This window comes from Canis lupus, chromosome 7, assembly GCF_048164855.1.
Source record: "Canis lupus baileyi chromosome 7, mCanLup2.hap1, whole genome shotgun sequence".
Classification (NCBI taxonomy): domain Eukaryota; kingdom Metazoa; phylum Chordata; class Mammalia; order Carnivora; family Canidae; genus Canis; species Canis lupus.
Window position 1 is genome coordinate 5591897 of NC_132844.1, and position 27869 is coordinate 5619765.

Sequence of the window (27869 nt, forward strand, 5' to 3'; positions counted from 1 at the left end):
TCTAAATAAGCTAATAAGCTACTCAAAGCTTTAAATTAGGAGCCCAAGTCTTCTTTCTTATGAATTCAAAAGACTTAACCTCTGGTTCCAAATTCAGAACAACGCCTTTATTCAGCAAGACTTATTAGACATATACCAAGACAGCACATGGTTTAGGGCTACAGAAATGGCAGGGCCCTAAAATCTTACACTCTATGCCAATATTTCAATCTTTCAAAATTCATCCCCAGTTTAATGAACATAAAAATCTCATGGACATGAGATTCCTGGTCCACTGGAGAATTCCTGGTGATCTCTACTTTGTGTAATCACACCACACTCTAGCCTGACCTCTCCTCTGAACTCTAAAGACTTGTGTATCTAACCCTTAACTCAGTATCTTTTCTCCCAGGATGCCTAACAGATCTCTTAAACTTGATATATCCCAAAGAGAACTTCTGGTCTCCTCTTCCCCAATGACTTCTTCCAGATTTACATTTGCTCAGGTAGAAACTCCCTGAGTTATTCTTGATTCCTCTTTTTTTTTTTTTTTTTTTTAAGATTTTATCTATTTATTCATGAGAAACAGAGAGAGAGAGAGAGAGAGAGAGAGAGAGGCAGAGACACAGAGGGAGAAGCAGGCTCCCTGTGGGTAGCCTGATGCAGGACTTGATCCCCAGACCCTCAGATCACACCCTGAGCTGAAGGCAGATGCTCAACCACTGGGTCACCCAGGGGTCCCTGATTCCTTTCTTTCACATTGTATCTCATTCCAATCAGCAAATTCTCTACCTTCTATATACATCCAGAGTTCAACCACTTCTCAAGTTCTCTTTCACAGTTATCTCACAGTCCAGTTTACCAACTCACACCTGGATTACTGTAATAGCCTCTTAAATGGGCTCCCTGCTTCTACCCTTCTCCACCTGCAGCCTCATTCCACGCAGAAAGCTGTGTGATTTAAAAAAAATATTAGATTATTTTTATTCCTACTCTAAACCCTCAGGTAATACAGGGCATTTTTATCTTCCTGTATTGTCCTGCCTGAAAACTTACATATTAAAAACATGTTATTCGTACATGTTTAATTTACATGTGAAACAGGCTCTAGGTACTTTACCTTTAATTAGGGCACTCAAGCTATATTTTGAAAGTTTTAAGGAAGTTACAGATCATCTATGAATTATATTTCAGTAACACAAAATGACCGAATTGCTATTACAAAATGTGGATGTCTGAATCTAAGTGGTTGAGAATAATCCTCCCCTTCTGAGATCTCCGAATGATCTGCCCTCCCCTCCCCAAACCTGTCCCCACGAACTTCTGTCTTCATCTGTCCTGCGCTGGTGCTCATCAACTCCAGCCTCACGGGCTCACTTGCTATTCCTAGAATTCATCAAAGGCCAATTCTGCCTCGGGGTCTCTGCACATACTATTCTCTTTTCCGGGAATGTTCTTTCCCTAGATATCCATGTGATTGTTCTCTTTTGTCAGGTTTCTGCTCAATTTTTCTACTTTCCTCTTATTACTTTATTTTTCTCCATTATATTTATCATCATCTGACACAGGTATTTATTGTCTATCACCCCTTACTAAAGTATAAGCTACACAGGTCAGATTTCACATGCACAAATGTATCCTCGACCCGTAGAATTATCCCTATCATATCACTATCTTTATTCTGTTGGCCTTTTGCTGACATAAGATACATTTGTCAACACAATACAAAACAATATTCAAAGTAACATCGAAAAATTTCTTTAAAAGGTGAGATATCACGAAGTTGACTGTGATGTCGCAGAAGCAGCAATGCTACTGGCAAATGAAGATTTGGTAAACTTAGCACAACTAATGACCAAAGACTAGAAAATAACAACAAAAAAATAATACTACAGGCACACAATTACTGTTCCAAAATTTTTACCACTTTTAAAGTGACCCTCACCCAAAGCAGGTAACTTAATTTCTCTGCTTCTCAAAGACAGGGTTCCTCAAGTATGATTCCCTTAAACTTCCATCCTTTCTGATTTCAAAATGGTCCTATCTTTACCTTATCTTCTCTTTCTCATGACTTCAATCTCCACCACAAATTTTTACCTGTAACCATGACCATACTCCTGGCCTCTGGACTCACATATCTAAGTGCCTACTGAACTACATTATATGGATGTTCCAACAGCATTAAACACTTTGCTATATCTTATCCCATGATTCCACTTTTACTCACTAACAAACACAGCACCAAGTCTTCTTGATTCTATCTCTGAAACATTTCTCCGGCATCCCTACTTCTGTCTTTCTCCACATCTTTGTCCCTACTCTCCTAGTACAGATTTCATTATATTTTGCCTCATCTATTAGAATACCTCCTTATCTGGCAATACACTCCCATTTTGCCTCATTAGACAAATTACTCATTTTTAAAAATATCAAGCACTTTCATCCTTGCTGTGTGTTAGCCATGTTACTGTCTTTGTTCTTTATGCATTTCCCTTTATTATCTGATAATATGTCATCTTATAATTTTCTCTTGTACCTTCCCTTCTCTTGGCTCAGGAGAACTGCTTTTCTATAGTCCTAAGGAACGTTTTACGTAATTCTTTATAGCAACTGTGATTTTATATTATTTGTTGCACATGACTTTTACTAACATTACAACCTTACTGCCTAAAGAATGCAGGGTATTCAGTGCATGTTCAATAAGTATTTGTTAAATTGAAGAAGAAAAAGTCAAATCAACTGAGAAATTAAAGAGGATGAAGGTTGACTAAAGATCATTAAATCTGGCAATACCGTCACAAAAAATCTTTGCCAGAGCAATTTTGTTAGTGGCGTAGATGATAGAAAAGCAGTCCCAGGAGGCAAGGGTATAACTAAGGATTCAGAAAAAGAAGATAGCAATAATTTTTACTCTCTCAAGACATTCGGCAATAAAGAAAAGAAGAGATGGGGTGCTATACTGAAGGATTTTCGAGGTAAAATTAAATAAATTTTTCCCTCCTTAAGAAAAGACTAACCCAAGTTTTAATCATTTATTAAGCTACAGGATAGGCGTGAGTAGGAAGAAACATAGGAAAAAGAATGAGGGGAAAATCAATGGCATGATTACCCTGGAAGAGGTGGGGAAGGAAAGAGGCCAGGACACAGTTGGAAAATTATCTTCTGAGAAGAGGAGAGCCCTCTTTGACATGAAACGGAGAGGACCGACAAGGATAGGCGATGGTGACAGATGTTTGGAGCCGGTGGGAGATGTTAGAACTCATAACTGATCTTATTTTCTTGTGCAGTTGGGGGCACAGGCCTCTTCACAAAGCAAGTATGGTAACTTAAAATTCATGTATACATTCAACAAATATTGATTGGGTGTCTACAACGTGCCAGGCATTGTTCTAGGTCCATAGAAACAGACAAAGCTCCCTGTCCTTATAGAGCTTATATTCTAGTGGGACAGACAATAAAGCAATATAGTAAGTGAATTATATAGTTTGCTAAAATAGGGTAAGTGCTATGAAAAAAAAAAGTGTTTAACGACTTTAGCATTGTCTCACCTTCTCTCATATAATTCCTATAGCATTTCTATGAAATAAGTACTAGCAAAATTAAGTCACCGCAAGATGCTAATAGAATAAATGAGAAGAGAACAAATTTCAAGTAACCACAAGGAAAAATGTTAAAGACAGCCAATTAGCAGCAAACAAAAAAATCACCAGCAGATTATCAGTCAGGGTCTCTTAGCTGCAAGGAGCTGAGATCCTCACAGACCAATTAAACACTATTGAGTCCTTTCAGGTATGGAATCCTTTCTCTTAAAGAGTTGTCAAGAAGGGTAGAGAATCAGTTGGGGGAAATAGGCATAAATAAGGGTGAGTATACAGATGGAATCACATTTGAAAATCAATCATATCATAGAACCAGTCCACTGAGGACAAGACTTCGACATTACTAAAATCATTATTCAACCACTGTTGCTGCCACTGGACGCTGCTGTTGAGACTACTGGCCCGAGAAACTAGATGCTGGTCACCACTGCCACTTCACATATTCTCCTTCTTTGCTTCTTTGAGGATTAACTTTATTTATTTTAAAGATTTTTTTTTATTTGACAGAGAGTGAGAGTGAGGACATGAGCCGGGGGTAGCCGCAGAGGGACAGGGAGGGGGAGATGCAGGCTCTCCGTGAGCAGAGAGCCTGATGTGGGGCTCATCCCAGGCCTGAGCCGAAGGCAGATGCTTAACCAACTGAGGCACCCAGGTGCCCCTGTGGATTAACTTTAGGTTAGAATTTAGGTGAATGAGTTTGTCAGCTCAGCCTCAGGTATGGTCCTGAGCCTTAGCTGAAAGGGAGGTGAGAGAACAAGAATCTGGGCTTTTGGCCTCTAAGGTTGGGGGCAGCAAGGGCTGCTCCTCACATTAAGAAATACCCTTAGGGAGGGGACTCAGATGCTGGATCATCTAAAATATGTTACATATACAGGTGACCCTTGACTAACCACAGGTTTGAATTTAGATGCAGATTTTTTTCAATAAATATGGTACAGTAGTATAAACGTATTTTCTCTTATGATTTTCTTAATATTTTCTTTTCTCTAGCTTCCTTCATTGTAATAATACGTTATAAAATACACATATTTTTTAATTGACTATGTTATCAGTAAGGCTTCCGTCATCACCAGTAGGCTATTAGCAGTTAGGTTTTCGGGTAGTCAAAAGTGATACTTGGATTTTCAACTGCACAGTGGAGGGGAGGGGTTGGTATCCCTAATCGATTCATCCTTGTTCAAGGGTGAACTGTTTATTACCCTAGAATGCACACTAAAATCTTCATTGATAAGAGATAGCATCTAATGTTGAATAGCAAAATTCAGTACCATAAAATTAAAAGGTCATATACAAATGGCTTCCACTGCATGAAAACTAAATTAAATGTGTTTCTCAATATTTAATTCCAGTATACACTGCTTAAAATAACAAGGCTTAGCCACATTCCTACCTCCCCAGTGGATTTCATAGAATACAGTTGCTAAAATCACTTTATGTTTTACCAGATATTTCCAATTACAGGTATTTTAAATTTGAATTATTTTGAATAGAGTATCATGAGATACAAAGTTTTAAAGCAAAGTACAATATAAAAAGAATTACTCTTATATACACAATAGTGACAGCTAATAAAAAATATAAATAGGTCCCAGTCTCTGGCTCCTGCTAAAATTATAGAACAGATCCAACAACCCTCCAGAAAATGAAGAGTTTTTAATTATAAATTTAATTAGAAAATCTTGGACAATACCACAACCTTGTTTTAATACCCATGGAGTTCAATAATAATTAAGCATGCAATTGAAATTACCACAGAATTACAGAAGACTTCTATTCAGTTTTAATTATCCATAAAAATTAAAGTGTAGTGAGTGCAGGGTATCCTATGGGTCACATAAGTTTGAATAGGTTATCTTCTGTTGATTCAAAGTAATTCGAGAATAAAATGAAATAATATTTACTTTGGAGTCCTTTTCACATTTTCTACCCTTGTACAAATAAGAAAATAGATGGGAAAGCACTTTGTAAACTATAAAGCAGAAAACAACTATTAATCATTATTATGAACTATTTACCAATTTATAGTTTTTTTTCCCCAGAAAGTAGAAATGACTAGACTTTCTAAGATGGAAGGTTACATGGATGAGGTAAGAGAAGTTCACATAAAGATATCCTTTGAGTTTGGCCCTTAACAAATGTGATCTATTTGAAGTTCATTAAGTAGGAGAAAGATTGCCCAAAAAGAAGAAATTTTTTTAAATGCTCAAAATTAGAGGCAGAATTTTCATTTTACTCAAGTCGGCTATGTTAAGGCAGGGACCGCACTGGGGAAAAGTAACACAGTCACGGACTAAAATGAGAGAAAGCCAGGTCTGCTTTCAAAATTGATGTTAAATTTTAACATCAATTAACAAGCAACTCTTGCAACCCAGTGGGCTTTTGCCAAATTTGACAGTGTTGCATTAAAATACATTTTTAACCGGAAAACAATTGTTGTCATACATCAGTGAACACAAGTATCTGGAGTTCTAGCAGAAGAGAAGTGAGAACAGGACTAAAATAATACGGGAAGAGATAGGAAAAAAAATTCCCAGAAACACCAAAGATCCACTCTCCAAACCAATCAATTCCCAATTAAAGACACTCCGCAAATTCTGAGCAGGAGAAACAAAGAGAAATCCACATCTGGGTACCCCATAATGAATACACAGACTGAAACTACACTCCAAATAAAAGGGGGCACAGGGTAAGGGTCTTAAAAGCAGTTTGAAGAAAAAAAGCAAAAAGCTACATGGACAACTGACTTGCTATCAGTGACACTGAAAATCAGAAAATAGAATATTTTAAATATGCTGAGAGGAAAGAATTGCCAGCTAAGTAAACTAAATCTGGTGAAAAGATCCTTTAAAAAAGACGGTTAAATAAAAACATTTAAGAAACCAACTAAGGGGGAACCTGTGTGGCTTGGTCAGTTGAGCAGCCAACTCTTGATTTCTGCTCAGGTCAAGTTCTCAGGGTCATGGGATCCAGGCTTATGTGGGGCTCTGTGCTCACTGGGGAGTATGCTGGAGATTCTTTCCTTTTGCACCCCCCCACCCCCACCGTCCACATATGCACTCTTTCTCTCAAATACATAAATAAATCTTAAAAAAAAAAAAAAAGACAAACTAAAACTGCAAGCAGTTGCCACCAGTTAACTTTCACAAGAGGACATGAAGTATACAGAGTAGGGAGAAAGAAAGCAACCTCCTGCATATGAGATGCAAGAATCAGCTTAGTGCACCGACATCTTCTTAGGTTTAAATATATATAAAAATAAGAGACAATAATAGCTAAAGTAGGGGTAGGGAAATGTCAATAAAATTGAAGTGTTCTAAGATTTTTGCACTGTTCAGTAAGAGGCAAAGGTGCTAATTAACTCAGATGTTTTAATTTCTACAGTTAACTACTCAAAGAGCAGAAACTGAGTGCCTAATTTACAAATGAGTACAGGAAAAGAATGGAATGATAAAAAAAAAAAATCAATCTAAAAGCATGGATGCCTAGCATACTAACTTTCTGTCTGCCTTCTTTTCCATTACTTGTATTTAAGACTACACTTAAAAAGAATTTTTTGCTATGGCTGCATCTCACATGTTCTGTTATTATTTTCCTTATTGTTCAGTTCAAAATATTTTTCCATTATCATTATTTTTTACTTTGGCCCATGGTTATTGAGGGACAATTTCATAATTTTCAAATACAGTAATTTCATTAGTTATTTGTTTAATGCATGGTGGTCAGAGAATGTGGTAATATGATTTAAAGTTTATTGAAACTTATTTTATGGCCCAGTGTAGGCGTTGGCAAACTAGTTTGTAGGCAAAATCTAGCCTACGGTCTGTTTTTGTACCAATAAACTAAAAATGGTATTTAAAGGCTTGTTTAAAAAAGAAAATATGACAAACACTGTATATGGCCAGCACGGCCTAGAGTCTTTACTATTTGGCCTTTTACTGAAGTTTACCAGTTCCCGGCGTAGAATATGGTCAGCTTTTAAAAATGTTTTATTAGTGCTTGAAAACAATATACTGCATTGAGTGCAAGTTCTTTACACAGTTTGTTAATTTTGTTGTTCAAATTTACCGTTTCATTATTGGTATTTTTTGCTTGTTCTACCAATTTTTGAGAGGTATATTAAAATCTCCAGCTGTGATGGTAGATTTGTCAATCTTTCATTGTATGTAGTTCTATCAACTTTTACTTAAATATCTTCAGCTTAGATTATTAGGTGCATATGAATTTAAAACTGCCGTACCACTTTCTGAATTGAGCCCTTCTATCATTAACGAAGTCTACTCTATGGATCTTAATACAACCAGTGCTACTTTTTTTTGCTTAGTATTTGTCAAATGTATTCTCTTTCCATATTCTTACTTTTGATCTTTCTGGAAAATTTAGCAAGCATGGCAAGAAAAGAAATGAAAGAAATACAGATTCAAAGAAAGAAAAAAATACTATCATACTTGCAGCTGATTTAACTATGTTAAATAGTTAACAGTTATAGCACATGTAACTGACAAAGGATATCATCTAGAATATACAAAGATCTCCTATGAATCCGAAAGAAAACCACCCAATAGTCACTTCAAATAGAAAAAAAAAAAAAAATCAAATCACCAATAACATATATGAAAAGATGTTCGATCTCATTAGTGTTCAGGGAAATAGGTTAAAAACACTGCCTAAGTTTATACTCTTGTTAAAATGCTTGCTGTCTGTTACAATACAATTAGTCAAATAAGGTTTTGTTTGTTTTATTTGCATATAAACAAAGTAGCGATAATTAACATCCCTAACTCTCTTATCACAGAATTATCTGGGTGGCGAGGGGGGTTGGGGGAATGCTTTAGCCTCAGCTCTGTGCTCTGCTTCTAACAGACCTCTGGAACCTTATGCAGCCTCTCTTCCTGGATTACTTTACTTAAAACTTGAGGTGACTGAACAAAATGAGTTCTAGAGACATTCCCTCGCCCCCACCCAATGTACACTGATTCTTAATGTATGTGCTTTTTCAAGACTTTCTTTTGCATTTACTCTTTCATTCATTCTCTCACCAAACACCTTTCCCTCGATCTTGTATACTAGGCATAGGAGACATGAAAATAAATAGACACAACCATCTCTGGTCTCCAGGGTCTCACAATATTTCAGGGTAAAGAAAAAGTTAATAAGTCACAGCAAGTCAATGCAGTGAGGGCTATAACGGAGGTACAAAGGAGGGCGCCTGGACAGAGAAGGAAGTGTGTGCAGTGAGATGGAAGGACAGTAGAATTTGGGGCAGGGAGTAGCATGAAGTATGAGGAAAGGGATTTCCAGGCAGAGAGACAAGTATGGCCAAAAATCTTGAGAGCTTAAAAGGAAAATAAGGCTTTTGGGGCTTTGTAGAGCATTCAGCAGGCCTCATGTTACATAAGGATCTGAGAAATTTTTTTTTTTTTTAATTTATTTATGATAGTCATAGTCACACAGAGAGAGAGAGAGGCAGAGACACAGGCAGAGGGAGAAGCAGGCTCCATGCACCGGGAGCCCGACGTGGGATTCGATCCCGGGTCTCCAGGATCGCGCCCTGGGCCAAAGGCAAGCGCCAAACCGCTGCGCCACCCAGGGATCCCAGGATCTGAGAAATTAACCAGTAGTAACACAGTGCCTTTGGGCAGCGAAGTGGTAGGATGCTGGAATTTACAAAGATTACACTGTGAAGGGAGGAATGGTATATGGATGGAACTAGGAAACAAGAAAGGAGTAGAAAGACCAGTTAGAAGGTTATTATAATGGTCTTGCAGAGAAATGAGAATCTGAAATAAAATAATTGACAAATACCATTGTGTCACAATGAGAGGACCCACTACCCAAAAGCAGGGGTTGAGAGAGAAAGACAAGAATGACTCCTGGGAGAAGTAATGAAGACATGAAGTAAGCCTGTATCAGTGGAAATGCAGAGGAAGAAATTAATTTGAGAGAAATTAACGAAGCAGAAACGTTAGAACCAGCTAAAGACTAGCTTCAAGGCTGAGGCAGGAGGAAAAGGAAGACCCTTCTATTTTGGCTTGGACTAATAAGTGAGTTGTGGATCATTAACCAAAATGGGAAAAATAAGCGAGGTGGATTTTTTTTTTTGGGGGGGGGAGGGGGGAGTATGGATTTTTCAGCACATTGGATTGCAGGTGCCTGAGAACCACCTGGAGAGAGAAGTTTAATAGTTCTGGAGCCAGCAAGGGATTTAGAGTGGGGAATAATAAGGATGGTGTGTCTGACAGTGTTATGAGTGCTTAATGTGCTTTACAATAGGTCTGTCCATGAGATGGGTCCTAGCGTCATCCCCACTTTCCAGAGGGGAGAAGCCTTTGGGACAGAACACTTAGGTAGCTCATGCGAGGTCACCGTTTGGGTGAAAGCCAGAACAGTATTTGAATCCTGACGGTCTGGATTCCAGAGGCTCTATGCACCACTTCAGAGGGTTCACCTGTGAGGTGACACCTTCAGACTGAAGCTGAAGGCCTGAGAGAGCGGGAGAGATGAAGGGGGTGGGGGTGGACTAAGGGCAGGGTCCCAGGAAACACACATGGGAACACAGAAGAACAGGGTATGGGACGACTGACGATGGCCCTACAGAAGCCACAGGGAGAGAAAGTTCTAAGAATAGTGTCACTTGAGGCAGATACTCAAGTCAGATGGCAAAACCTGACAAGTTCTCACCATTTCTTAGGGAGAGGAAGTAGCTTCCTAAGAGGCTGGAGCTAGGTTGTGCTTGGTTGAGGAGACAATGAGATGAAGGGACAGCTCCAAAAAAGCCAAGCTGTGAAAAGAATGACGCCTTTCAGACGTGGCTAGAGTGACACAAGTTTGGGGACTTTGTCATAAAGATAGGAGGATCCTAAGCATTCTTTCCTACCATTCTATAAATGAAAAAAGCAATATTCATAAAAACTTGCAAAAGTCTCAAAAGTTATAACAGTAGACTTGGGAACATCTTTTTTTGTTTTTTTTTTTTAATTGAAGTCTAATCAGATACAATGTCATATTAGTTTCAGGTACGTGACACGTCGAGGTGACGATTCTTTTTTTTTTTTTTTAAACAAATCCAAAATGGTTTAATGTCATATAAGACGATTCTATAGGAAACATCTGAAGTCCAAAGTCATTCTTGTACGCTGCCTCCCATCACCACATGTTGAGCTTCCGGTCACCCCCACTTAGCTCTCCTGGGCCTGTACCAGCTGGTGGATGCTTTCCTCTGGTTCTAGACACACCAGCCCTTCCTCAGATCTTCAGACACACTAGGCTCTTTGGCCATGTCAAGGCTCTGCTGTCTCCTTTGGAAACTCTTGCCTTACCTTGCACATGTCTGGCTTCTCCTCCTTCTTCTCAAAGCTGCCTTCTCCGGAAAAGACTTTTCCCCGGCCCATCTATGGAAGCCACGCTCCTAACCTTATTCCCTCTCACAGAACTCTTTTATTTTTTTTATTATTATTTTTTTTCCTTCAGGGGGCTCAATCCAATCTGTAATCACTTTATTTGCTCACGTGTTAAAGGCTGCCTCTTCCACTATGCATCGAGATGGCAAAGGTGCCTGGCTCACTGGCCTCTGTGTCTTCAGCCCCTGGAAGAGTCCCTGGCAAATAACATGTCTCCAGCAAACAATTAAGTGAACTCGTACAGCCCGGTTTCTCCCTCTATCACTTTCCCCACCTGGGACCCAGCACGGCCTTTTCTCGCTGTGTTACTATACGTCTGAGTACAAAAATACACATAGGGGATCCCTGAGTGGCTCAGCGGTTCAGTGCCTGCCTTCGGCCTAGGGCGTGACCCTGGAGACCCGGGATCGAGTCCCACGTCAGGCTCCCTGCATGGAGCCTGCTTCTCCCTCTGTCTCTCTCTCTCTGTCTCTCTCTCTCTCTCTATATATATATATATGTATATTATGAATAAATAAATAAATAAAATCTTTAAAAAATATATACATAGACGTACCTACACACATACCTATAATCACAAGGGGGTAAACTGACATTTATGGCACTTTCAGTAGACGCTACAATCGTTATCATTTCACTCAATTTTTACACAACGCTCTCGGAGAGAGAACGCACTTCTAAACGTAGCCCCGCCGGCCGGGTGATGGAACAGCGGAGGTTTGCAGGACTTGCCCAAGTTCACAGACGCGGCGGAGCTGCGATCAGAATCCAGCTCTGACTTCAGCAACAAAGCCGCGCCAGCGCGCACCTCGACGGGAGGCTAGTTTGGGAAGTTCCGATTCACACCTGCGCCACCCAGGCCACGTCCTGGTCACAATAAATTCAACGTTCACGCCCCCCCCCCCTCACCCCTCACCCCTCGCTCGGTGGCGGGAGGCGAAAGCCGGGAGCGGCCGGAGAGCGGAGGGCAACTTCCGAGCCCCGGCTCCCCCCCGAGGACCACGCCGGCAGGAGGAAGAGGAGAGATCCGAGCGCGGGCGACTTCTACCTCAGCCCCGCGGAGGAGGCAACGCGGGGCCTGACGATGGCCGCGGCAGAAGCGGGCAAGTCCCGCACGCACTGCCTCGGGGGCCCCAGAGCTTACCTTAACTGCCACCTCCGGAGCCGAGTCCACCGCCACTGCCAGAGAGGGCTTGGTCGAAGCCGACTTCGTCAGGTGCATGAGCGAGTCGGCGGCTGGCAGGCAACACCGCCCGCCCTCACTGTCCGAGTCCGATTCGGACCCTGAGCCCGAGCCGTAGGACGCAGCCAGAGCTGCAATCGCAGCCGACATGACGGCGACAGACCCTCTGCGGAGACCAGGCCCGGGCGGAAGAAGCGGCTTCCAGGTCCTGACAGATGACCTGACGGATTATACACACACACACACACACGTTATTTTACTTCCTTCGCTAACAACTCACTTACGGCATTTTAAGATGTACACAACGTGGTATTCGAAGACGCACAAGAGGGCTGAGAACACGGAAGCGCTTATCTAGGGAAATTAAAGGAAAAATTCTACAGTCCCTAAAAACTTCCAGGACCTACGTGGCCAGACGAAAGACTACGAGTCCCGAAGTGCCTCGAGGCAGCCAGGTCCTACACTCCCGGCGGGCAGCGCGGCGGGAAGTTGGCAGAGGCGCAGTGGGAAGTGTAGTTCGGAGGGAGGGACTGGGCGGGGCCAAGTGGGCGGGCCTCTCCGCGGCCCCGCCCCCGGACGGAGGGTTCATTCAATTGGCTCTCCTCTTCCCTCACTCCCGGGCCGAGCGCTGTTCTCTCCATCCCCTTCCCCCAAATTGAGGATCGGGCAGTACCATAGAGCCTCGGGAAATGGGGGGGGAAGCCGTCTTCCTGCCGTGCGCCGGCTGAGGGGGCGGAGGCCGAGTTCTCCACCGCGGCGGCACCCGGGCGCTGGGAGCTGAAGAGGACAGTGAGGAGCTTGAGTTGGAAGCCCTTGAGTGGTGGAGAATAGGTCCTGATGGGAGGGACGGGAGATTAGGTGTCGAGGTCCCGCGGTCGCCCCCCCCGCCCTCCCCCGCTGCAGGCGCGGATCGCCGCGCCCGGTTGTGGAGCGTCGCGCGCGGGGAGGGGGCGGGTGGGGGGCGGCGGCGGCGGCGGCGGCGGCTCGCGGCGTTGTTCGCTCGCGCGTCGAGCACACGGTGGGTCCGGCGGCGCGGCGGCGTTCCCGGGAGCCCGGAGCCCGTTCCGCTCCGGAGCCCGTCGCTCCTGGAGGCTCTGAGGTGGAGTCGCGGCGGCCGAGGGGGGACCGAAGCATGAAGACGGGGTAAGGCAGAAGCCCCCCCGCCCCCCATGATTTCACGGTGAGCGCGAGTCTCTCAGGAATTGTGTTTCGGGGGCGGGCGCTGCCGCGGGAGGAACTCCTCCTCACCGGCCGGAACGCGCGGAGGTGTGTGTGTGGCGCTCCCGCCCGGTAAAGGTGACGGGGATGGGCGCGCCGCCCCCGCCCCCCCCCCCCCCCCCGGCCGCGGGTTTCCGGAGCTCCGGCCGCCCACCCGCCAGCCGCGCCGGGGGCTGAGGGAGACGCCGAGGGAGACGCCGAGGGAGACGGCGGCCGCCCGAGGCCGCCCGAGGTGGGGACACTGCAGGTGTCACCTGGGCTGCCGGGCACCCCCTGCGGCCCCGGGGGTGGGGCGGGGGCGGGGGCGGGGGCGAGGAGCCCGGGCTCGCGCGACGTGCGGGAGGCTCCGCGCAGCCGGCCGGTGCGTTTGCGTGTGGGCGCCGCGCGTCTTTCTGTCACGGACCGAGAGGTAAGGCGACGCCCCGGGGCCGCCCGCCCCTCCGCCCCGACGTCGGCCCGACTCGCCCATTGTGCCGCCCGGATCATTATTCAACTCTGCAGCATCCATCCATTGCACCTTTTTCTTCCCATTTCTGTTTTCCCCTGGCTACAGCGTGCCCCCTAGCTTCGGTGTGCTCCGACGCCGCCGCCCGCAGGCGCTCGCCGGGGGATGCGCGCGGAAGGAGGACGCGACCGAAAGCGCATCCCATCCCGGCCCGAACCTTCACAGCCTGGCGCCGATTAATCCAGCCGATTAATTGATCTAACTAACCCCCGGCTAGCGAGACGCTCGAATAGGACCCGGTCTCATCCCGCCGCCCCCCCCCCCCACCCCGTTTCCGCAGGAGGGGAGCCTCGGCTCACAATTTAACGTCGTCTTCGGTGGTGGATCCGCGGACCCGTTAAGTCCTGTTTCTCGTGCGGTAACTGATGTGTGGGTCATCCGCCCCGTCTCCTGTGCCCACCTTCAGTGTGCGCGGGGGGCAGCTTCCATCTAAGGGCTGGTAGTACTATCGCATAATTAGAAACGCAGGCTTGCCTCTGCTCCCAGGAGCGGTTTCTCCCCCCCCCCCCCCCCCCCACCCAGGTGCTTGACTTTGTGTTAGCAAAGTATTTTTTATTTTACGGCGAGTGTTGGAAGAAAGGACTATGATCTACAGTCTTCTGGAGTCTTGAATGAGAAAAGTTTTGGTGTTTGGTTGTTTTTCAGTAATAGAATATTTTATTGCTGATCCTAGCCTTCAGTTGAATGAAAGGAAGCCTTTCATATTTAAGGTGGGGGTTTTTCAACTGCCAATAATGAGCATTTGCTAAGTCCTCTAATTTTATTTTATTTTCTTTTATTCAGTTCTTTGCAATATCATGTATTTAACATGCTTTGCTGTTAGGATATTTTCTGTCTCTGTCTCTCTCTCTCTCTCTCTCTTTTTTTTTTTTTCTAACTTCTCTCTCCAAGGATGGGCAGGCTCCAGTTTTGCACGATCTACCTGAAAGATGGAATATGTTTCTGAAAATGGAAGGAACAACTGTTGGTTACGTGATTATGATGTTAAAAACTGTCTACCTCTCCTTCCTTAAAAATAAATGATTCACTACCAAAAATAAGTGGGTTTTTTTGTTGTTGTTGTTGTTGTTTTTGTTTTTTGTTTGTTCTTTTGGTAAGCCTCCCCTTCCAGCTTCTCTTGTTTAAGCTTGTTGCCATAACCCTCTGGATAAAACAGAATTGCACATAGGCATCGCAGAGGCAGTTGTTTTAAGATACAGTAATTGTTTTATGGCATTTGGAAGTGGCGCACATATAATATAACTTGATAGCGTAGTATCAGGTGATTGGTTAGGAAATGACCTTGCAATTTACAAAATGGACACCTCTGTGCCTTAGTTTCCTTATGTGTAAATGGAGAAAATACTCATTTATGTCACTGAGGAGTACGCATAAATTCAATATAGATGTTTTCATAATGCTTTTAAGGAAAATTTAGGTATTTTAACTGATGGATGATGAAAATATTTCAGAGTTAAGTACAAGGATGTCATTAGGATATTCCGTGGCATTTTAGAATGGCTGATTTACATTGAATTTTGCTTGGGAAATCATGGCTCTATATTGAAAAAGGTTTCTCATCAAGAGTTTCTATTAATTGCAAATTTAATGGGCATTATAGTTGATATCTATTTATAGTTATAACTATAGATGTAGTTTATATCAATGAAAAAAAAGTTATATGGCTTGGTAATAAACAAGTAGAATCTTGAATTAAGTTAAAAAAAAACAGAAATTGAAATATTTGCACATGACATGGCCCAAAATACATAGTTGTGGTCATTTGTAAGGTATGATATGAAGTTTTATTATTCAAGTTTGTAAATAATCACACATTCAGATGCAGTGTATTTATATTGTATCATACTATATTTAATTATACATTTTGCTTCATTTTCAGAATAGTTTAAGGTATCTATTTCCAAGTGTTTGCTTTTCAGTATCACAGAGATGGTAATAGTAGCTTTTGATTTCCTTACTGGAGTATTATTAACTCAGTTAATTTTCATAGGAAAAGCTACTGTTAAGATATTAGGGCTTTTTACCAAAGCCATATTTTTGGTTACTTTGTGGGGAAGCCTCATATAGATAAGTTTATACAAATGTCTTTAGAATTACCATTGTGTAGTTTCTGTTTTTGAAAATGAATTTAATTGGATTTTTAATGTTTTATCAAATGACCAACTTTAAATTCAACTGTCATTATCACTTGGGTAAATACAGTTAAAGGGGGTGGGGGTGACTGAGGGGGGCACTTGACGGGATGAGCACTGGGTGTTATTCTGTATGTTGGTAAATTGAACACCAATAAAAAATAAATTTATTATTAAAAAAAATACAGTTAAAGGTTTTTCTAAGCTCTTTGAGGACAGGAACTAACCTGAGTCTTATTGTCACAAATCCAAAGTTGCTAGCATAGTGTTTAGCAAATAGTAGGGGCTTATTTTCATTGTTGTTGTTGTTGTTAGACAAATAAAATGAATGGGTGGAGAATACCCATTGATTTAATAGACTAAATAGAAAATTTTAAAAACAGATTTGTCAAACACACTGTAATTCATGAAACATAGCTTTATCTCAGGAGAAAAGAGAAAATGTTTTAGAGGTTTTTTGAACTTTATTTACCTGTTCAGATAGAATTCCTTACCTGTGCATTTTTTGAAAGAGTACAAAATACCTATATACTATAATGTGGGTTGTCAACCTTTCATTTATAAAATTATTAATTTTACTTCTTTTAGGTCACTTCATTAAAAATATGCATTAAAGTTTTTTTGTTGTTTTTTCTAAATTAGATAAGTTTAAAAATGTTTTTGATTCTTTTTTACTTATATCGGCTTTCCAATGAAATAATATTAAAAAGATGTATATAAGTTATATCCTGTGCTAAATGTGCCTGACTACCAAATTTTAGAAATAAATGACACCTGAGGTAAAGCTTTTTATAAAATGAAGAATCTTGTATTTTTAATTTATCACATTCAGTTTATAATATTGAGTCTTTGTGTATTGCTGGTTTCTAATTTAGCATGAGATCTATATTTTAAAACTTGTAAAATGGTTTAGAACTTGGAACTTTCTCGAAAACAATATGCTTGGTGGTTAGATTTGCAGACAGCCCACCAAATTTAACCCATAATGTACCTAAATTATAAGATTTATAATACCAACTGTATTAATAGTAATTAGGATAAATATATTGAAAATACTTACACTATGTACAACAATTTTTCTTTGGGAAAATCCATTCAGAATTTTCCTTGAAATGCCAGGAATACACTTCTCTTGTGTTAGATATGACATTTTTAGGAATTGTTCTCTAACACCCACTGGTTATGAAGGGGAGGATCTTCCTCAGTTCAGTGATCCTTACATTATATGGGGCAAGAGGTGAGAGAATGAGAGAAATTGGAGCGAGGGTCTTCTGTGTGATGTTTGACAAGTCATTTTACTTTCCACTTTTCAGGGTCTTTGGTTTTCTCAACTGTAAAATGAGAAGGTTGAAGTAGATCATCTCTGAGTTTCCTTTCAGTTATAAGTAAAATTCAAAGACATTTATTTTTTTTTTTTTAATTAATTATTTTACATATACATAGAGATAGGCTGTCAGTTGAGCAGGGAGCCCAATGCAAGGCTCGATTCCAGGACACTGGGATCATGACCTGAGCTGAAGGCAAATGCTTATTAACCCATTGAACCACCCAGGCGCCCCTCAAAGGCATTTTTTTCTGATAGTTCATTTTTCCTTTCTAATGTTACTGCTTATGTACCTCCTCTCAGATAATTTCTCTCCTCTGAATCTACCTCTGAAAAGATTATAGTCTTAATCTTTTTCTCACATGCTTACTCTGGGAAGCAAGAGTTTTTAGGGTTTTTAAAGGAGTTCTTTGTAATGTTTGTCATTTCGTCTGCTTTTATTTTTATTCTTTTTTTGTTTTTTAACTCCTAGTACCACCAAGAAACAAAATTAAGATGATTTGCTTTGTTCTCTTAAGTTTTTTACTGACAGCTTTTGAATAAAGTCAAGTTAGATTTTATTTATTCTTTGGAGAAAAATCATATCCAGTGAATCTCCAGAGAAATTTTTTTTATAAGGAAAATATTGGAACTAAAGTTTTGGAGTGGGTTTATGAAAGTAAAGTGATGGAATATGGCTTGGGAATAGGGTTGTCACATACGTATGGGATATCCTGCATTTTTATTTGTTAAATCTGGCAGTCTTACATTGAGTGCTCTGGAACTTTGGGCATGGCAGGAGGGTTGGAGGCAGAATGAGAGAGTGAGTTCATGGATTCCTTGAGAACAGAGACAGTTTTATTGTTGTTTTGGTTGATTGTTTTGTTTTGCTTCATTTTTGTGTTTCCAAAACTTGTTCTATAAGTTAAATGGATAGTGAATACAGTTAGTACAGAAGAGCAGGTAAGTAATTCTCTTAGGTGGAAAGATCAGGATGCTCTGAGAAAAAGGGTCATGAAATGCAGCTATGTTGGTCATACACATTGGAGTATTTTAATTAACTTATCTGGAGGTTAATAATATTCAAAAACAATAGGTAACGTGTTTTTCTTAATGATAAAAAATAACATTACATGCTTGCTATATATACAAATCACTCTATAGCTACCATTATATCATTTTATTTAATTGGTATCATAGTCCCATTAGAATTTAATGGAAGAAGAGAAGTAACTGAAATAAACAAGTTTATTCTTCTCAGCAGAAGCACAGCTTCTCTGAGAATCACTTTCTCTTCCTTTTCCTCAGTAAGTTACTGCGGAACTTGATAACAGTAATTCTGCTAGCCTGCTACCCTTCCCCTCATCTGTAATTGGTCAGTCTAGTGGTAGTTACTACTCATCCTATGCTAAACCAATTATTAGCACATAATTATCGAAGGCCAGCTGGGTGCCAGAAGTCTACAATGGAGAGCAAAACAGAGGTCTCAATTCTCTTGGAATTCACAGTATAGTAAGAGAGACAGTTACTGAATAAATACACGTATCTGTAATCAGGAATTGCGATGAATGCTATAAAGGAAAAAATAGGGAACCTAATTTACCTTGGGAGTCAGGGAAGGTTCTTTGAGGAAATATTAGTGGAAGTTAGCTATGTAAAAAAGGAGAATGCAAGGGGTACGTGCGTTAAGCAATCTTGAGGTGGGAGAGAGCTTGGTAGGTTCAACTAAGAACTAAGAAAAGGGCAAAGTAAATAAAACTCAACTATATAGTGAGCAAGGGGGATTGTGGCCTAACGTGATAAGATTGTAAAGGTAAATGGGCCAGACATGTAAGGTCCACATACGTCGTGTTTCAACTAGGGTTGTGGATTTTATTTTCAGTGTATTGGGGAAAGCCTTGTAGGGTTTTAATCAGGTTAACAAGTGGACCAGATCTGTCTTTTTAAAAGATCGCTCTGGGAGATTCAGTCACAATTCTGCCCATGTCTGGTGTTTGTTGGTGCAGTTCTATACTTCTGCACTAAGCCGGGAGGACACTTAAGAGCTTTTCCTGAATCCTAAGTACCCAGAGGTTTGACTGCTTTGTTTTTGCTCTAGTGGCTGAAACTGTAAGATCTTCAAACCCAGAAACTGGTATTGTTTCTTGTCATGTGAACTAGATAAACAGGGGCATTTGGAAGAAAGAACGAGAAGCTGATACACAGTCTTGGCTGTGTTCACCTGTCTTTGTCCATGGTCCTGAGATTGGGTTAAATACCACTCCTTAAACTACTGGTTCTAATGGAATTCTGAGGGAGGCAGAGGTTGGGTGTAGTTGATTGATACCTGTTAGGTGATGATGACAGCAATGCTTTATTTTGGGTATGATTTGCAATGGTATGGCTTTTTGCCATTTTTTTCTCTTAAGTAACAGTTACTCAGGTCTACTCTAATAAATTAATGTTTCTATACTGACTTAACTCATTTGAAGAGAAAAAGAAAAATCTTGCATGTCAGGGCATAGATTAACTTACTTGATTTTTCTACCAAAAGTATGAAGTCTGTCATTTTTTTCACATTATGCTACAAAAGTAAGTTTTTTTTGTTTGTTTTCCACTCTTTAATAACACTCTGTTGTCTTAAATGTGTATATATTTTTTTGAGGAAGGATAAATTTTGTAATGTGCTAGAAATGATGTTGGAACATTGTGGAAAGGTTAAGGAAAAAAGGAACAGGAGAAGCATTTTATATTTTAGTTGAGGATGAAGACTAGCACTTATTTACTCTAAAAACCAAAGTAAATGCTTTGTGTGATGACATATCATAATATATGGCTAGAAACTTACCAATTTTGTTGATATTTTCAAAGAATCTTGTGGTTTCATTTGTTTTCTTTGTTGATTTTTTGTTTTCAATTTTGTTGATTTTTCTGCTTGCTTTTAGGTTTATATGCTATTCTTTCTATAGTTTCTAAGATGGAACCTGAGAGGGATGCCAGGGTGGCTTAGGGGTTGAACATCTGTCTGCCTTTGGCTCAGGGCGTGGTCTCGGTCCTCTTACTGAGTCCCACGTCGGTCTCCCTGCGAGGAGCCTGCTTTTCCCTCTGCCTCTCTCTGTGTATTGCTCATGAATAAATAAATAAAATCTTTTTAAAAAAAAACGATGGAACCTGAGATTATTGATTTTAGATCTTTCTTCTTTCCTACTGTATGCATTCAGTGCTATCAATTTCCCTCTAAGTACAACTTTTGATGGATTCCACACATTTTGATAAGTAGTATTTTCATTTTCACTTATTTCAAAATATTTTAAAATTTCTCTTGAGACTTCTTTGACTAATGTGTTATTTGGAAGTGTGGTGTTTAATCTCCAGATATTTTGGGATTTTCTAGCTGTTGCTTTCTATTTTAATTCCATTGTGGTCTGAAAGCATACATTGTATGATGTCTATTCTTTAAATTTTGGAGGGTATGTTTTATGATCCAAAGTGTGATCTGTCTTGGTGAATGGTCTATATGAACTTGAGAAGAATGTGGTTTCTGCTGTTGTTGGGTGAAGTACTATATAAATGTCAATTAGATCCAGTTGATTGATGGTGTTGTTCTGTTCAGCCTTGTCCTTACTAATTTTCTGCCTGTTGGATATGTCAGTTACTTATAGAGGGGTGTTGAAGTCTTTATAATAGTGAATTCATCTATTTCTCCTTAGAGTTCTATCAGATTTTGTCTCACATATTTTGGTGCTCTGTTGCTGGGTGTATATACATTAAGGATTGTTATGTCTTCTTGAAGAATTTACCCCTTTATATTATGAATGCCATTCTTTATCACTGAAAAATTCCCCAGCTCAGAAGTCTGCTTTCTCTAAAATTAATATAGCTACTCCCTCTTTCTTTTGATTAGTGTTAGCATGTCTCTATCCCTTTACTTTTCATCTCTCTGTATCTGTATATTTACAGTAGTATCTTGTAGATAACACATAGTTGGGTTTTTTAAATCCACTCTGAAATTCTCTTCTAATTGGTATATTTGAATCATTCACACTTATGGTTATTGATATAATTGGATTAATAGCTATCATATTTGTAACTTTTTTATTCTCTACAGTTATTCTTTGTTTCTTTTTTTCCCTCTTTCTCAGCCTTCTCTGGCTTTAATTGTGCATTTTATATGGTTCCATTTTCTCTCCGCTCTTAGAGTACCAATTATACTTACTTTTTTTTTTTTTTCAATTACACTTTTTAAATGTTTTTTAGTGGTGGTCCTAGAGTATGCTGCTTAATATAAATAACACATTGCCAGCTCACAGGTGTTGAGATTTTTTTATATGGAGAATTCCCAGTTTCTCTCTTCCATCCCTTATAACATTGCTGCCATACATTTTACATATCCATATGCTAGAATCACCTGGAACTTTGTGGCTATTAGCACTTTAAACAAACAATTATGTTAGATTCAGGAATTTAAAAAATGAAGATTTTGTCTCCCCTTCATTTATTCATTCTCTGTAGTTCTTTATTTATGTAGATTGTAGTTTCTAAGCTATGTCATTTTCCTTTTCTCTAGAGAACTTTTTTCTTGCAAGGCAGGTCTACTGGTGACAAATTCTCTCAGTTTTTATTTGGCTGAGAAAGTCTTTATTTCTTTCCATTTTTGGAAGGTAATTTCTCTAATGACAAAATTTTAGGTTGGTGTTTGTTTTTTTCAACACTTGAAATATTTCATTCCACTGTCTTGTTTGAATGGTTATGGGTGAGAAGTCCAACATAATTTTTATCGTTGTTCCTCTATAGGTAAAGTGTTTTGTTTCGTTCTTTCCTGATTCCTTTCAATGTTTTTCTCTTTGTTTTTATTTTTTTTTTTTTGCAGTTTGTATGTACTTAGGTATAGATATTTTGGTATTTGTCTTTGCTTGATATTTTCTGAGCTTCATGGATTTATGGTTTGGCTTCTGTCATTAATTTTGGAAAATTCTCAGGTATTATTACTTCAAACATTTCCTCTACTCTTTTTTTTTCTTTTCTAGTATTTCTTACATATCTGTTGCACTTTCTTTAATTGTCCATAGTTTTTGAATAGTCTTTTTTTTATTCTCTTTTCTCTTTGCATTTTAGTTGGGGAAGTTTCTATTGATACTTCTTTGAGCTCATTAATTCTTTCCTTAGCTGTGTCCAGCTTACAATTATCCTGTCAAAGGCATTCTTCATTTCTGTTACAGTTTTTTTTTTTTTTCTGATTTCTAATGTTTCTTTTTGATGGGTTCATAGAATTTCCCTCTCTCTGTTTATATTCCATTTGTTTATGTTGTTTACTTTTTTCCATTAGAGCCCTTGCCATGGTAATCATAGTTATTGTAAATTTCCAGTTTGATCGTTTCAAATCTGCTGTATCCAGATTTGGTTCTGCAGCTTTGTCATTGCTGAAAATGCTTTTATTTCTTTTAGCATGCCTTATAGTTTTTTGTTGAGAGCCACACATGATATGCAGGATAATAATAGAAACTGAAGAAGGTAAGTCTTTTGTATGAGGTTTTATATTTCCCTAACTGGGACACAGGCTGTGTTTATTGTTTGATCTTGCTGTAGGTATCAGAGATTTCAATTTCCTATAGTGTTCTTGTTTTTGTTTCCCTTCCTGTCTTATGGTTTCCCTAGAAATACCTTTTTAAATAGTCTGAACCTTGTAGTTTTTTTTATTCTTAGCTATAATCTTATTGTTGTATAGAGGCCCTGTTGATATGGTGGTAAGGTGTGGGAAGTGGGGAAATAGTCTATAATCCTATGTCAGTTTTTTTTTTTTTAAGACTTTATTTTTAAGTAATCTCTATACCCAACTTGGGGCTCAGATTTACAACCCCAAGATCAAGACTAGCGTGAGACTAGGCTGCCTAGGACAATGTTTTGAAAGAAGATATTATGATTTATTGATAATTCTGAGAAAGGGGGCAGAGTTGATTCAGAGGAAGATAGCTTAGCAACAAGTACACCTTGAAACTTAAAGACTAAATTGATGAAATAATATGTTGATAGGGAATATCGTTCAACTTAGGTTAGAATACATTAGGTTTTATGAAGATAAAGACTGAGAAAAATAAGCAAAGCTGTTTTTAATCAGTTCTGCAACTGGGCAGGCATTCAGTATATTCCTAAAACTCTTGATAATCAGATAGAATTTAGATATTTCACTTACTTCAATATTATTCTCCAAACAACTTAGCAATTTTTGAGGTAACAGTTTTTTAGTGACTTGACACTCAAAAGTGATCCATGGACCAGTAGCATCAGCATCATATGAGAACTTGTTAGAAGTGAAGAATATTAGGTATACCCCTTACCTGCTGAATCAGAAATACTGAGTCAGTTTAACAAGATCCCTGGGTGACTGGCATATGCATTAATGTTTGAGAATCTCTGACTTACTGTGCTTTAAATTTTGCAATAGAGAAAGACCATTGTCAAGGTTTTCAGTTATTTTTATGGCTTATGGTTTAAAGAGAGAAGTGCATACTGGCTTAAGTGTAACTTTAGCAGTATTGACAAAATTGTGCTAACTAATGGGATACGCTAATCTATTTTAAAAATCTTATATACTCGGGGCACCTGGGTGGCTCATTTGGTTAGATGTCTGCCTTTGTCTCAGGTCATGATCTCAGGGTCATGGGATGAAGCCCCAATTTGGTCTCCCTGCTCAGCAGAGAGTCTACTTCTACTCCCTCTGCCCTTTCCTCCTACCACTATACACACTGGCACGCTCTCTGTCCCTCTCAAATCTTTAAAAAATAAAAATGAAATAAAATCTTATATGCAAATCTGATGATTTATAGGTCAAAATTGAAATTTAAAAAATTTGGTTAATTTTTTGTTGGTTAATTTTTAAACTTGTAAAATGTGGTAATGTCTACATCTACACTGAGAATTGAGATATTCAATTTACATGTTTTTTCCAAAAAATATAGCTTCTCCCTTTAAAAGTAAAATTTGTATTTTAATTACTTTATACAGGAATAGTCCTGAAAGTATTATACAGTTCTCTGTTTCCTTAAAAAAAGTATATGGATTGTGATATAGCTTTTTCTTAATGACAAAGATACCCCTGTCATCTACTGAAGCCTTATATGTATAGGTGCTTTTGGGTTAAACTGATTAATTAACTCATTATGAAAACTTACTGTTATTGTAGTTTGTTGTAATTCAAAGATGTTGGTTATTAGGGAACATAGGATTATTTATCCATATAATAATTTATCCTACCTTGCTGGCCTATATTATTGTGTTTGATACTTTAATTTTTTTTTTAAGATTTTATTTATTTGAGATACAGAGGAAGAGCATGAATGGGAGGAGGCCAGAGGAAGAGGGAGAAGCAGACTCCCTGCTGAGCACAGGGCTCCATACAGGGCTCCAAGTGGGGCTCAATCCAGGACTCTGAGATCATGACCTGAGCCACCCAGGCACCCCTGAACTTTCTTAGTATTTCTATCAATATTACATGCCTACTTCTAGCTGCTTCCCCTTCTAAATTGTTGGCTTCTGATCTACTACATTCTAGGAAACCAAATGAGATTATATATCATAGGAAGGTCTTGGCCTCTCCATTAATTAATTAATTAATTAATTAATATTTATTCAGCAGTTGTTAAGTGCCATGTTCTGCTAAGTGTTGAGTATTCCAGTAGAGAACAAAATCCTTGCTCATATGTGGCTTAAATTCTTGTGGGGGAGATAGGGAGTAAGCAAATAGCAATGCAACAAAATGATAGATGGCAATAAGTGCAATGAAAAAAATAAAGCAGGGCATAGATATAGAAAGTATAGGAGGAGCAACTATGTTAAATAAATAGGGTTGTTAAAATGAGGGGAGCAGAGACCTGAATGAAGTAAAGTGAGATATAATAGTTTTTAAAAGAAGAATACAAAAATTTAAGCACTGGGCCTTCCTCTTTATGTAGAATCTCTAGGTATTTACTTAAGGTATACATTTTAAGTATACCTCAAAACCTGCGGTTTTGATTTTGTTGTATAACATGGGAACCAAAAGTATGATTACCATCACACCATCTAAGAATTTTTATGCTAACTTCTGGGTTGAAAGGCAGGCTGAAAGATGGAGTTTAGATGATAAAATGTTGGAACTTTTGGAATGTTGAAAGGTTTAAAAGACCATTATAATACAGTAATCTACATTAGAATTGCTCTAGAGGGGATCCCTAGGTGGCTCAGTGGTTTGGCACCTGCCTGCCTTTGGCCCAGGGCATAATCTTGGAGTCCAGGGATCAAGTCCCACATCGGGCTCCCTGCATGGAGCCTGCTTCTCCCTCTGCCTCTGTCTCTGCCCCTCTCTCTCTCTGTGTCTCTCATGAATAAAAAAAAAAAAAAAAAAAAAAAGAATTGCTCTAGAAAATTTAGGACATAGATTGATTTAAAATAACCCTGTAACAGATGTGTGCTGTAAACAGTCATCTGAAGAAACAGAATGGCTTCGCCCTTTGGCCCTGCTGCTTCTGACTTAATAGTGACACCAGTAATAACAGTACCATTTTTTGAGCCATTGTTATATGGTTGGCCCTGTACTAAGCATATGTGATACAATCTTCACAACCATCCTACAAAAAGGTACAATCTAAGCTAATTTTTAGGAGATACAAACTAAGCTTTAAGCATAGATTGCTGCAGAATCTTTCAATACTAGCCAAAATTGAATTGTCTGTTCTCCTAATGCTTATTCATGACTCAAGCTTTCTCTGGATGTAAGGGAAAAATGGAATTATTTTTACTTATTTGTTAGGCAGCAAAACTGGAGGTATGTGTTGGAGATTGGTTCCAGAGTTCAAGCCATGCAAAGAGTAAAAATAGTGTACCAAATTAGTGTGTCATCAAAGGAATTAAATGAAAATGACTATATCATATTCCTTTGATGAGCTTGCAGTTATTTTGCTGGTAATTTCACACACAATCAAAAGATCAGCAAACTGATTAGTAAGGAGTTCAGTACTTTGCTTTAATTTAAAGGTGTTCTCAAGTTCTAAGTATAATGTGCTGCTGTTACTGGAAATAGAAAAGTCCAAAGAATGAGTAAACTTTCTTTTTGGAGAGTCATGGAAAATGAATTTAATCTTGGATGTATTGAATTTGGGTTAAATGCTTGTGTTGTCTGGCAGACTGATAGCTCAGGGTTAAATATTTACAGGGATGTTGGGGTTGTTTGTAGAAGTAATTTTGAGGTGATAGTTCAAGATTTAAAAATAGATGGATTTATGGAGAAGAGAAAGAGTGAGGTATAACAAAACTGTTGACTAAGACTTAATATTTGCAAGGTTAAGAATTAAAAGGAGAACCAGAAGAGGAATGCTGAAGGTATGGTCAAAAAGGATATAATATGTTGTATTCTGATAGGACTGTTCTTTTGGGACCACAGGAGGTAAGATCTTGTGGTCTGGAGTCCTTTTCCTTTGAAAAGGAGTCTGAAATGGTAGTGAAGTAGGAGGGGAAGCAAAGCCAAAAGGATGTTGATGGTTTTGAAAATAGAGGAGAATGAAAGGATTGCAAGGACTCTAGAAGGACACAAATTTTATGATGAATTGAAGGGGTAAGATAGAATATTTAAATCAGAAAGAAACATTTCAGAAATGAAGGTCTTTGAGGTAGAACTGTATAAGAATCTGTATGTAGACACTTCATGTATTTAGTAGAAGGGAACGTGCTAACTCAATCCTCAGGTTTGGAAGTACTAACAGTGGAGCCCTCAAGAGAAGTGGGGTACACTTTGAAAAGCCTTGCTCTAATCTACATGCTCCTAATACATGATTTGGGGCTGGCCAGCAATACATGCCACATCATCTGAGGTGGAAATCTTGGAGGGAGGAAAGGAGTCATGGACTACTAGTGAGTGCTCAATTATAAATGTATTCTTGCTTGCAAAAATAAATCTATTTCATTGTGATAGAGGCAGCCAACATCCATGTACCTAATATCTAATAGATCAGTGTTAGTAACATAAAAATCATCATTTTCATTGTCAGTCTAGTCATGGAAATAAATGAAATTAAGCATGTGTCTCTACCGATTGGTCTATAAAGGATTTAGTTTCATTAATTAGCATTAAAAAGAAAATGTAAATTTCTTTTTTGTAATGTTATACTAAATACAGAAAGATGACATTAATGACCTGTCGTCAGTTGAACATGAATTTTAATATATATTCCTTGTAGTGGGGATGGATTTATGATTCTCCAAGTAATTTTAAATTCATTAAATTCACTCATTTAAAGTCTTACTGTTATGTGAGAGGTCATGTTAGGAGCAAGAACTGCTGGTTAGAATAGTATTTATTGTAATATCCTTGTGGAGTCTTTTGTAGGGTAAAATGAGATGATTGTTGTAAAAGGGCCTTTGAAACAAGTCTATATTAATATAGGATGTTACTGTTATGTTATAGGCCCACAGGACTATGACTATAGATAAGGCCATGATTGACTTTTTAATGGAAATATTTAATGCGGTATTTAAATGTTTCTAATAATAAATGACTAGACTAAATACTAAGTATTTGTTTTGGTACTGATTAATTTGACTTT

At 39.2% G+C, this 27869-nt stretch overlaps 2 protein-coding genes across 5 annotated transcripts in view; one reads left to right on the top strand and one right to left on the bottom strand.

Annotated features, from left to right (window-relative positions):
* CDC40 (cell division cycle 40) overlaps window positions 1-12720 on the bottom strand; it is a 52640-nt gene extending 39920 nt beyond the window's left edge. The window contains exons 1-2 of the mRNA XM_072831749.1: window positions 12566-12720; window positions 12120-12378 (exon numbers count right to left, since the gene is read on the bottom strand). Of these exons, the coding sequence (XP_072687850.1) occupies window positions 12120-12308 (189 nt within the window). The 5' untranslated portion in view covers window positions 12309-12378; window positions 12566-12720. The remainder of the gene's footprint in view (window positions 1-12119; window positions 12379-12565) is intronic.
* A 412-nt stretch (window positions 12721-13132) lies between these two features.
* The window catches only part of WASF1 (WASP family member 1), a 63581-nt gene continuing 48844 nt past the window's right edge, over window positions 13133-27869 (top strand). Inside the window, exon 1 of one of the 4 annotated variants that reach the window (XM_072831769.1) lies at window positions 13133-13338. The gene's annotated coding sequence lies outside the window, so the exon portion shown is untranslated. Of the gene's footprint in view, window positions 13339-13512; window positions 13609-27869 lie in introns of those variants that run through there. The other 3 variants (XM_072831765.1, XM_072831766.1, XM_072831768.1) reach the window with 3 other exon arrangements.